Source organism: Pyrus communis, chromosome 1, assembly GCF_963583255.1.
Source record: "Pyrus communis chromosome 1, drPyrComm1.1, whole genome shotgun sequence".
Classification (NCBI taxonomy): domain Eukaryota; kingdom Viridiplantae; phylum Streptophyta; class Magnoliopsida; order Rosales; family Rosaceae; genus Pyrus; species Pyrus communis.
This window is the reverse complement of record NC_084803.1, coordinates 39,898,857-39,911,805: the sequence shown is the minus strand read 5'-3', so window position 1 is coordinate 39,911,805 and position 12,949 is coordinate 39,898,857. Positions and strand designations below refer to the sequence as shown.

Here is a 12,949-nt window from a genome sequence, read left to right as displayed (position 1 = left end):
TAAAGAGCAAAACTAATTGTGTTTCATATTGGTGTGTAGGTGATGATCACTGCTAGGTTCATTCCAACATGTAAATAGATCTCTGAAAATTAACCAAGAAAACCTAATAACAACACCTAGTGGATGAAAATTTATAAAAGGGTAAATCACCAAAATGGTCCTTGAGATTTGCATAGCTCATCACTTTGGTCCTTCAGATTTCAAATCGATAAAAGTGGTCCCTAAGATTGTCTACCATCTATCATTTTGGTCCTTCCGTTAAAAACTCCGTCCGGAACTCTTGGCCGGAAGTTTGGGCAATTTTCAAAGCTTCGTAACTCAATCATTTCTTAATCAAATTTGACCCATAATATATCAAAATGAAGATAGGAAAGTGTAGAATAAGATTATACCTATTTCGAAGCCCAATGGTTGCCAGAGATAGCCGGAAAATAGCCTCAAAGTTGACTGGTTCGAGCGAAAACTAAAAAACTCGTCGGAAACTAGGTAAATTTTAAACGTTCATAACGTCTTCAATACTCAACGAAATCAAGTGGTTCAAAAACGAAAATCATACTTCTCAACAAGATGAAGATAATGGTACCTTTTTCGATGGCTAACTTGCCATGGTTTGGCCAGAAAACGGCTCGAATGTGGCTGTCTTGGTCTCGAGTTAGCCACTTTTGAGCCGTTTTCCGGCCAAACCACGACGATCTAGTAATCTAAAAAGGTACCATTCTCTTTGTCTCGTCGAGAAGTATGATTTTCGTTTTTAAATCACTTGATTTCATTGAGTATTGAAGAAGTTATGAACGTTTAAAGTTTACCCAGTTTCCGGCGAGTTTTCCAGTTTTTGCTCGGACCAGTCAACTTTGAGGCTATTTTTCGGCCATCTCCGGCAACCATTGAGCTTTGAAATGGTATAATCTTATTTTACACTTTCCTATCTTCATTTTGATATATTATGGGTCGAATTTGGTTAAGAAACGATTGAGTTACGAAGCTTTGAAAATTGCCCAAACTTCTGGCCAAGAGCTCCGGGACACTTTAACGGAGTTTTTAACATAATGACTAAAATGATAGATTGTGGACAATCTCATGGACCACTTTTATCGATTTGGAATTTCAAGAACCAAAGTGCTGAGTTATGCAAATCTCAGGGACAATTTTGATGATTTATCCTTTATAAAATCATATGAATTCATTCCAACCAGAATATTATACATCCCAATTTGGGATTCACAACCTTCAACCAAATATACCAATCTCATCAACTTTGTACGAATGCAGACTTATCCAAGTTTCGACATTGACGAAGATCGATGATTTTTGATGTTTGGACATTGACATTTCTAACAAATTCAAATATTCTCGATTTGTTTTGCAGGTTTAGACATTTAGATTTGACTATAGAGGAGTTAGGTTTTAAGTTCCTTCTTTTTTCCTTGTATCATTTCTGTTTTTGTTTTTAGAAAAGTAAGATTTATGTCCCCTCCTCTATTTTCATGTGTTTTTATTTCCTTGTATTATAATGAGTTAAGTTTATGTACTCCATGACTAGATATAACTCATTTTATCGTTATTAATAAAATTTTCTTCGTATCATCGAAGTTTTATAAAAAAAAAGAATAATATTCCAATTCAATTCCAAATTGTCACGTTTCCGTGGCAGCCGATTTGATGCTCACGGAAAGAACGACGCGCAGTGAAAAGGTCAGAGACAAATGAGCAACCGGTTCAAAAGTGGCACTATTGTAAAATTTGACAGCGACTCCGGCGACCCGTGAAAAGGGAAGGAGACGATGAAATATTTTGTAACGGAGACATAATATTCCCTAAAAACATCAGAATATTTCATCAACTTAACTCTAACATTACCAGTCGCGGTCGACTTCACTCACCTTCAACCACGATTACAGTTTAACTTCAATAAATCTAGAAAATTGTTATTAATACTCTAAAAATCACATTCCAAACTTCAAACCCTCGTGAAGAATGTAAAATGAGATTTTTAAAGTATTAATAATATTTTCTTAGATATATTTACATAATCTTAGTCTTGATTTGGCACGTTGGACCGCATCTTGTAATTAGATATAACAGGACTAGACCCAATGTAATTTGGGTGAAGTGGACCGGAATTAAAAGCCCCTAATAAAAATACTTCTACCGATTTCCTTTTCATAAAACTGACTTTTTTAAAATAAAATAAATTAATCATTATAAATCGTTTGAGTAACTCCTCAATAATTTTGGTATAAATGGGAGCATATAAAATAGCAATGGCACAAGAGATATTTCAATATGCTCGGAATACGGATCAATACATCGTGTGTTATTTTACAAGTTTTCAAGTATTCTTTCACTTGTGTATGACATATAGTATATATGCTCGTGTTTTGAATGCACTGAGAATATGGGGCATTAGTTACACTGGAAGACCTGCATCCATCTTCCTTACACTTCAAGCAAGGAGCTTCGTTACGAGTAACCGGAAAGTAAGACTTCTGCCTTTCCCATTTTTAGCGGTAGTTTTCTGTTGCGTTGTGTAAATTGATTGTGTTCCTCTTTTATTTGCTTTCCAATCATCTATAACAAATTAAATCCCTAAATTTTATTTGGACCTCCAGTTCCGAAATTTTCATAGTTTTAAAATTGGAAGGTTCAAAACGTGTAGATTCAATTCTTTGATATCATAAATCTCATAACTATACTTCGAGTTGGATTGGTCTACCAGTTCATTGGCGAGTTGCTTATTCAACCGGACAATGAGGTTAGTGGTAAATTACAATTAATTTCGCTTAGTATTTTGGTGCCAATCTTTTTTTTACGAGTCGTAAAGTAAGTTGAATCACCAAAACCCTTTTTTATTGAATTGGATGAATAATTTATTTTTCGTAATGTCATAATGCATTAGGTAACCATAATAGTGTTTTCAAACACCAAAACATTTTTATTGAATTGGATGAAATGATATACAAGTAGGTAAATAGTTTGTTCAAACAATGAAACCAAACCAAAACCGTTTAAAACCAAATAGAACAGAACCAAATGGTTTGGTTTCATTTTGGTTTTAACTTCAAAATCGCACCAAACCAAACCGCAAAAACTTGCAATTTTGGTTTTGATTTCACTCAAAATCGCACCAAACTGAACCCCGTCCACCCCTAAATACATAGTTGTAGTCTTGATTTGATATGTTGGACCGAATCTTGTAATTAGATAGAACAGGACTAGACCCAATGTCTTATTTGAAAGTACTTTTAAAATGATTGAAATTATTTTTAAAATGATTAAAAGTGTTTTTGGTGAAATGAATTTTAGATTCAAAAACGATTTAAGTATTTTTTGAAAAAAAGCAACAAATATATACTTCTTCTAAAAAATACATAAAATACTTTTTCAAAATCTACTTAAATTTTTAATAAAAATCAATTATAAAATCATTTTCACAAAAAAAAAATCAAGTTTCAATTATTTTAAAAGTGTTTTCCAAACCAGCCCTACATTTTTTCGTTCAACATGAGAAGGCCCGAGGCCTCCACACGAACGGTCCGCATTATTATCACGCTACGAAAAGTATGCTCCACTCAAAACACGCCACGTCACCAAAACCTAGGGCCTGCGGCACACCACGTTCCCTTCCTCGCTTCTTCGTCTGGAAGATTCCACGGAAAATAAATAAACTGGAGAGAGTTCGTTCCGGTGCGTCTCTGTCGAAAATCAAAGTCTCTCGTCTGCAAACCCTAACCCTGATCTCTCTCTCTCTCTCTCTCTCTAGATTTCTCGAGAAATGGCGTCGTTTGCCGAAGCTCCACCCGGAGATGCCAAGACCGGAGAGAAAATCTTCAAGACCAAGTGCGCTCAGTGCCATACCGTCGAGAAAGGCGCCGGTCACAAGCAGGGTAATCTCATCTTCTCTCCCTTCACCAAGCCTCGATTTTCCTTTGATAAGTTTTGGTTTTGATTTCGATGATTTTCTTGATCCTTCTTCGGATCTCACAATTATAATCCCTTTTTTGTATCTGGTTTTTGGATTTGAGTATTTTGTTTTTGTTTCTATTTGTTTATTTGGATTGCTGATTCGATCCCTGCTTATCTGTTTAGATCTGATGGATTTCGTTATTAGGTTATTCATCTTTCCATTTTTATATTAGTTTTTACAGTTTGGTGCCTGAGAAAATCGACTAGAACTAGAGTTTCAGTTGTTGTGGTTTTATGCCAATGGAATTGAGCGGTTCAAGTAGTTTTACGTCCAAATGTTGATCAATTTTTCTTGTTTGTTCTTGAGTTTTTTATTTTGGTTAGAAATGATTTAATTGCTTTGTGAATTATGCGAGTAATTCATAAATCAATGACGAAAAAGATTATTTTTCTCTTTGATCTGTGATTGTTATTTCATAATCTGAAGGAAAATTATGTTTGTTTGTTATGAGTTTTCGTGCTTTGTGATTGTTAATATATAAAACGTTTTGATGCTTCTCGACATTACTAGGAAATTGTATATGTTGCTTTAGGTTGACGAGACGAGCTTTGTTTATTATGTTTTCGACGAATTTTGATTAAGTTTGGTTGCATCATTGATGCTTTTCTTTTTTATTAAGTTTTGATGCTTCTTAGCATCCGTATATAAAATCAAACCCTGGCTTGGTGATTGCATAGACTTGCATTTATACTTTTGCCGTTTATGCGAAGTAGCTTGATTGTTCTGTTTCTATATCTATTGATATTGATACGTGCGGTCTTTGTTGGCTTTCAGTTCAATTTGAAGGTTCTTTTTTTATTTTATTTTATTTTAAAAAAGCTGTTAACTTACAATTGTTAAAACGTTCAGGACCCAATCTGAATGGACTTTTCGGGAGGCAGTCTGGTACGGGTGCTGGATACTCATACTCTGCTGCTAACAAGAACAAGGCTGTGACATGGGAGGAAAATACCTTGTATGATTACTTGTTGAACCCCAAGAAGGTATTCAATTTTCTCTGTTGGCTATGCCTCATGACTGGCGATTTCACAGTTACTTAGAGCATTAGCTTACAACACCTTTAACCGGTTAGGTTCATACTAGCATTTGAGGTAGACATGCGTCGTCAGTTGACTGGTAATTGCACTTATCAATCATTCATGCATGTAGGTTCCATTTTGAATCCGTGTGACATCTAGGTGCATGAAGTGTAAGCGTGTTGGTATGTTCACATAAAAGAACGGGTGCGAGTATACATATAGAGGTTTTCTTTTTTCAATTGACAATTTGATATACGAGCATGAAATAAAGTTTTGGTTAACATATTCAAAACAGTTGCTCTATATAAAGAGCAGCTGGGAAAAGTTTTGGTGGACTAACAAAATATGAAGGATTTCTTTTGTTCAGTAAATTGTTATTTGAGTGCTGTTCCCAACTATCTTATTTTCCCACTCACCCTGTGTCCTCATTGCCATCACATCGTCATTAAATCCGGAGTGGGAAAATAAGATGGGTTTGCGATCAACATTCTCTATTCGTACACTACAATTGTCTCTTTATGTATAATTTTACGTAAATTCAGTGTTCGTTCTAGATCTAAAAACTTTTCAAGAAATTTCCCGTTTTGTTTGGAAGCTATCGGATCCCCTTGCATGTGTTAGGTGGTGACAGTTCATTGATGTGGACAATCCAATGTTCTTATAACTTTTATAACGAGTGAAGAATCGCGGTGTATGTTTAACTTGTGCAGTTGAGTTTATTCTACAATATCCTGATCGGGTGTAATTGTTGTTACGCAGTACATTCCCGGAACCAAGATGGTGTTCCCTGGATTGAAGAAGCCGCAGGATCGTGCTGATCTCATTGCATATTTGAAGCAATCTACTGCATAAACATTTTGCAGTAGTTAGAGGTGGTCACTTCATACGAGGCGGACGGTACTATTTTTTTGCCAATAAAATTTAAAATGGACGTTCAATGTCTGCAATTCTTGTTTGCATGTCGAGCTTGCTTTTGTTTTTGTAGGAAGGGGTTGCTGTAATTGCTGTAATTGGCAAACACAACATATTCAATTCAATTAAGACGTTGTGACTAGATTATGTGAACTTGGCGAAAATGCCAGTTTAATGATGATAAATTTTCCTGGTTGATACAAATCACACTGTAGAATAAGGTTTGAATTATAGGCAACGGGTTTCCGTCTAGCCGAGCAAAAATGGCCGAACGAAAGACGGCGATTCATAAAATGGCCGAACAAAAGACGGCGACTATTGAGCGTTGAGTTCTCTTTTGTGGGTGGCCTCTTGGCTTGCTCCTTGTTCGAGTAACCTATATAAATGTCGATCGTTGGCCGAAAGAAATTGAATATTTCACCCGTTGCTCTCCCAAATATAACAATGGAGGTCCCAAATTGAGTCACCCAGCATTTGATTCAAGATTTGGACTGACATGGCCGACGGAGTCCTGGAATCTGCAACACGATGTATCATATAAACAGACATGTTAAAATTGACCCCAAAAAACGAGACATGTTGAAGGTGGCAAATGGCGAACATATTTCAGGGTGCGATACTCTGATTTTGAAGGAATCACGAATCGAAAATATCACAAGCACAACCAATCTCCATACGTTGTGTGACATTTTCTATCAGGATGTGAATGCTAACCTCAACTCCACGAGGGCCTATGCGATTACGAGATACAAAATTAGTTACTAGTGTTGCAAATTCATCCGGTACATCTTCCTGCAGAAATTTGGGACATCAAAGTTCTAGTTACCTTTTATAGATTGGAAAAAAGTAACTCTTTCAGAAGGCAAAAAATACAAGGAAGATAAACAGAACACATACTTGTATGGCATGCCCGGTATGTCTGACGACAACCATTTGGAACTTGCCTTGCATTTGACCAATTGTGAGAGTTCTGTTGCAAAAGAAAGAAAAACCCAGCCTACATCATTCCTTGATTGCAGTCATTTTTCTTGACCCATATAAATTCTGATCATAGCAAGCACGCACGCACAAAAGAAAACCAAAGAAATGGACGTACCCATTTACATGGAAGTGCCAAAACTATCGCTTACACGCAAATATAGAAGTTTATCTAGCTAACCAGCCGATCATCTCAGACTTCTCAGTGCTATAACATTGTGTTTTGTATGATATGTTGACACCAGGATAGTCACATATAGAAGTTTAAATAACCAGTACAAACTGCAGCAAGTAATGTCAAAATCTTGTCTAGTTAAATACCACGTAAACATGCAAAATAAAGTGGATACTTAAATCCAATATGAGCATTTGACAAGACGATATCTCAACATGGACTTCAAGGTTTTCCAAGTTTTTTAAATTAATAAGAAAAAAAGTGGAAAATTAAAATCACTATGTAATAGCATACAAGTTTCAACAAACCTCAAACCCAACTAGTGTAAACCCAAATAATATTGGAATGAGGGCCTGTTCAGCAGTGCTTCTAGAAATCCTGAAAGAGCTTTCAGATAGCCAAAAGTATTTTTGATAGCTTTTAGTAGAAGTAAATGCTTTCTATGTTCTGCACTTTTCAGTGCTTTCATGAGAAGCACCTGGTGGTTTTTAATAGAAATTTCCTATGTGCTTCTACCAACTGTATTTATGTGAAGAAGTGTTTCCTACAGAAGCACCCTGAATCCGTCATATGAATAAGTTGCAATAACAAGCAAGCCATGCTACATTCTTGATGCAGCACAAGAAAACTGTGCACAAGGATGCAGAATGAAATGTTCCAACTCATAAATGTTACATAGTTGCGGGCAAGTCTGGTTTCAATTGAAATGCCAACAAGTAGCGACATGGACCCTGACCATTTGCCATATTTTAAATGGATTAACAGAGTTTGGACATACCAGCTTTTCCAATATTGTTCCGTTTCTTCAAGTTGTGCTCTATAAATGTAACTGCAGAACAATACCAAAACTGTGCCTGTTATGTACAGGAGAAGGATTAACAGAGACTTGAAAAAAGAATACAACAATGGATCATGCAAGTGGATAAATTATCGTAATCTTACAGTAATTGTAAAGGAGCAGTATATGGTACATAATACATAAATACTTACCATTTCTTTGAATCATCATACTTTAATGTGGAAGGTATTGACACCCGACCAGACTCAATGTTTCTTAAAGAACCTCCCCTCACACTCGATTCAATCTACACAGGAATAAATTTTCAAATTCAGCATAAGGATTCGTCCCAATCTATTATCTTTTTTCATAACAACATGGATATGAGGGAAGCCATTTGGTTCTGACAATCTCCATTTTCCTAGTTTGCTCAACAATTTTATTTCAAATTACTTTACTTCCCTTGATCATGAAAAAGTATAACGAATGCTATGATTGTAATCCAAGGAATTTAAACAACTTTACTTTCCATTACAGCCATACCAAATGAGAACAAAAAGTGATTTTAAGACTGAAGTCCACAATAAAACAGAAGGGGAGACTTCAAAATCCCTCCTTGAAATTGGGGCCAATTCCAGTGTCCACCTTTAACCCTTTTCTCTTTGGTGCTTCGGAGATGCTAACCAATAAATTCAATTAAACACTGTTTCCCCTAAACTAAAAATTTCAAAAAGCCCTTTTCCTCAACCAAATCTGTTGATAGATCATTATGATTGTAACATGCTCGTGATTTTCCACGTAAAAATATGGAAAATACCAAATAAAACAATATATTAAAAAACTTTCATCTTGCAATGGTTACCATAGCCTACAATCCGCTGGCACTGACATCTTCAGCACCATCAACATTGCTACGAGATGAAGTTGAATAAAAGAGGGAGATTTGTAACCTGATTTATAATATTTTGGGGCCCTAAAACGAGAAAATGGCATGTGGTCTAATATCCTAGTGGATAGGTTGTTGGGTTTCTACCTATGTGTCCCAGGTTCGAAACTCCCCCCTCCCCTTAATCATTGTAAAAGTTTCAAACTCTCCCCCCACTCCCCTTAAATTTAAAAATAATAAAAAAGAAAGAGAGAGATTTGAAGAAAAAAAGTTGCCGCCGTAAAAGTTGACAAAGGTGATCACCACAAGAACATGATCATCTCCAATCATATTCAATGGGATTGGAGTGGACTACATTTGTGGTAGAGGATGTGTTTGCAGTAACAATCAGTTGCTGGAATAATAATCTGCACCATTGAACTAATGTACAAGAGTGGATGTGGAGCTCATGGTAGTTATGGGGTCCTAAAAGTTTTGTCTTTTTGTTTTTAATTCATTAATCAACATTCTGTCCAGGAAATTCGGAAAGAAATTGCACAAAGGTAGTTGAATGGATTTGTTTGGCAGTAAGATTTAATGATTAGGCCCTACATTAATGACACTGGAGGTCAGGAAGAAATTATGTTGACCCCTAAGTTCAAGGATGTCCCTTGAATTATTCCCTAACAAGACATATATGCCTTGATCACATTTACATACGTGCATCCTGCCATTAAGAATCTTTGTTTTAATTTGTTCACCTTCAAGTGTGATGCCTCTATTGCAGTGCATTTTTTGAACAAAATTGTGCTTCAAGCCACTCATGCATGCAAGAAGGTACAAAAAGTTAGAGTCATTAGGGTTTGAAGATATACCGCTTTTTCAATGCTTGAAAAACGTTGCACCCGGCCTGATAGGATTTTCTGCATATGAACCAACGAAGCCAAAGCTGTTCCCTGAAATATTTACAAATGCCAGTGTAATTTGACTGCATGTATGCCACTAAAGGCAACTAGTCACAAACAATGCTGAAACTAATTCTTCAGTAACCAAACCTCTACAACATCAACAACAACCAGCCCAGCCGAGCTAGATAATGCTTTCTTTGCGGCGATATGCACAGCAACTGAACCTCCCATACTGTACGACAGTGACATAAGTCATTAATGATTAATGTGAAAATTTGGAACACGGTTACTATATAGAGCTTAAGAAAATGCAATCGGGAATTTTTCAATAATCATTAATATGCTCTTCTACCAAAAAAAAAAAAAAGAAAAGTCTATTCCTGCAGCTAATAGCAGTATTCAGATAATGAGCTACAGATTATTTCATAAATGTTGATGCTTTCAAGCCCAAAACCTCAGGAGTATTTCATAAGTATGGTAATGTAAGTCATTAAAAAGAGAGAACCCAAAAAGTTGATTACCGATATTTTTCATAGACCTAGTAAGTGTTAAATTCACTTCTCTCAAGAAAAACATCCGAACTGAATGTAATGTACTATGAAAACTTCAACGGAAAGTATATTATTAAAAGACTACAACCTGCGGCCAACAAGCACAATTGCAGGCAGGGAATTTCCATACATTGCTTTCACAACAGCCAGAACATCATTGCACATAGTCTGCAAATAAGAGAACAGATAAGCCTACTAATAGAGGAATAGATGGTCCAACCAACATAATTTAAGTTCATCAATCCTATTTTGACAGTATTTTACCTCAATAGAAAGATCGGTATCATTTGCAGTGGTTGATTTTCCATGTCCTCTCAAGTCCATGGCAACTACCCGAGCTTTCTCCTTAATTTTACTTGCTGACAAGGCAAATGAGAGTCTGGGCAAGTAAATCATGTAATCTACCATAGCATACCAGATTTTCAAAGTATCCAAGCATAAAAATAAACACAATGTGCCGATGAAACTAAAGCAGATACATCGAAAATAGTTACCATTCAATGTTCATGAAACTATGAGCTAATTCAATTAACGGCACCACAATAATTAGAATATTACATCAAAATGTGATTGCTTTCCATGTACCCAGAAAGAAACAGAAGATGTTTCAGCTCGACCTGAACAGTTGAAACCCGAAAAACCAAATATTCATTCAAACATACCCTGCGTAACCACCTCCATGTAGACAGAATACAACTGGTCCATCAGTTCCTGCCGTGTATATATGAAAAATCTGAAACAACGAAAGGGTAAGCACATTTGAAGATCATAAACACGTAGCGGAATCGGAAAATTCAAAATTCTACACAGGCAGACTCACATCATTGGAGTCCGGAATGCTGATATCATCCTCTTTGTCGAAATAGTCCTTCCAATCCAAAGCTGAGTACTTTTCTGAACTAGTCCTGCAACAACAACAACAGCACGTGAGAAAGCATTGCATTGTGATGCCCTCGAGACCCAGAAGCTGAAATATGAAAACTGGAAGTGCAGGGAGGCGAGTTGAGAAGAACAACTCACTGAGTGGGAGGGCGACCGGGACGAGGTGAGGCAAAGGCAGGGAGAGGTCGGGGTTGGGGTGGCGGTTGCTGTTGATTGTCTTCGAGGGTGTCCTCCGGAAGCGAGGTGAGGTTTGATGAATCCATGGCCGTGGCTGCAATAGATCGGTTCGGTTGCTGAGGTCAGTGTGGGACGAAATAAAAACCAGACCAAACCCAACTCCCCGTTCGATGCGCCGGTTACTGACTGTTTTCTCTGTTTTCACAGTTTCACAAACTTAACTATGAAGTTGTGAACAAAAAAAAATAAAGGGTGCAATCAAATTAAGATTTTAAAAATGTTAGATTTTATAGGATTTAAGAGGATTAAAAACTCTTACAAAATTTATATGGATTTTAAAGAATTTGAATGGATTGTAGTGGAAGGATTTGAAATCCTAGGAGGTGAGGTTGAATTCTTTTTAGTTTTGGTTATATATACTTTTTTCTCTCAAATCCCACAAAATCCACAACTTATTAAAATCCTCCAAAATCTTAATTTTTTTAATACACTTAGATTTGGATGAATTTTAAAATCCTTTAAAATCTTTTAATTGACTACATCTAGATTTGAATGGATTCTAAAATCCTTTAAAATATTTTAATTGACTACACTAAGATTTTAAAATCTTTTAAAATCCTTTCAAGTCCGAGTTTAAAGTTTAGGTTTAGTTAACTTTCACCTTAATTAATTGATTTTGGTTTACGAACTAAATTTAAGGGGTGTAATCAAATGAGGATTTTAAAAGATTTTAAAATACTTTGGAATCATGGTGTAGTCAACTAGGATTTTAAAATTTTTTAAAAGAATCCATTCAAATACAGGAGTAGTCAATTAAAGGATTTTAAATGACTTTAGAATCCTGATGTAGTCAACTGAGATTTTAAAGGATTTTTATAAAGTCCATGCAAATCTATAGGTATTCAAAAATTCATAGATTTTGAAGGATTTCTTTCAATAAGAGATTTTGTAAGGTTTGAAAAAAGATTATAAGCATAACAAAATCCTCCTCCACTCCTAGGATTTCTTTTCAACCCCTTCACTCTTTCTTTCTCTCCCTTTCTCTCTCTTTCTCTCTCCATTCTGCAACTCGATCTTTCTTTCTCACTCCCCATTTTCTTTCAAACATAGAACCTGTCAACCTGATTTCCTTTCACGTTCATCTGTAACCATCATAGTTGCAAACTTGAATTTTTTTGAATTGTACAATATTTTTTGAATTTATTTCCTTTATTTTGGACTGTGTAATAGTAGTTCTTGCAATGCTTTGATGGGAAGTGTTAATAGCTACTAGCAGTTCTTGTAATGATTATGCGTTTTATCTGAATGTGTTAATTTTTTACCATGTTAATTGAACTCTTGGAAATTACTACTAAGAATCTTATTGCCAATTCAAGCTTTCCGTTCTTTTTCACGTAATCATGTTTGTGTAAGGGTGCAAGCATCTTCCAAAGCCTATTTATATTGGTAACTTGTACTTTAGACTGAATAACACATTATGAACTAATAAATTGTTGAGGAAAAATGGCTAATTTTGAGACATTTAATTTAAGAAGCACTACTGGTTTTGATTAGTTAAAATTATTTTTCCTAAATAAATCACAATTCAAATGAGAAAGAGAAAGAAAAGACATATTTGATTGGTTTATATTTCCATATCAATATACATATGCTTATGTCTTTTTCAGATTGTGCACTGAGAAAATAATTTATGTTTTAGGAGTAAAAAAAGAAATCCATACAAATCCATAAAAATCCATA

General features: G+C 35.5%; 1 protein-coding gene and 1 pseudogene across 1 annotated transcript; one reads left to right on the top strand and one right to left on the bottom strand.

Annotated features, from left to right (window-relative positions):
- The first annotated feature begins 3,668 nt into the window (after positions 1–3,668).
- On the top strand, positions 3,669–6,037 carry LOC137709689 (cytochrome c). Its single transcript, XM_068448676.1, has 3 exons — positions 3,669–3,884; positions 4,814–4,947; positions 5,743–6,037. Exons 1-3 carry the CDS (start codon positions 3,773–3,775, stop codon positions 5,833–5,835), a joined length of 339 nt encoding a protein of 112 aa, XP_068304777.1. The 5' UTR covers positions 3,669–3,772; the 3' UTR covers positions 5,836–6,037.
- LOC137709678 (uncharacterized) lies at positions 5,741–11,295 on the bottom strand (annotated as a pseudogene).
- Positions 11,296–12,949: the final 1,654 nt, after the last annotated feature.

Coding starts and splice junctions, on each gene's coding strand:
- LOC137709689 (XM_068448676.1), top strand. CDS start 3,773: ATGGCGTCGTTTGCCGAAGCTCCACCCGGAGATGCCAAGACCGGAGAG. Junction 3,885..4,813: donor AGGCGCCGGTCACAAGCAGG/GTAATCTCATCT, acceptor TAAAACGTTCAG/GACCCAATCTGAATGGACTT. Junction 4,948..5,742: donor ACTTGTTGAACCCCAAGAAG/GTATTCAATTTT, acceptor GTTGTTACGCAG/TACATTCCCGGAACCAAGAT.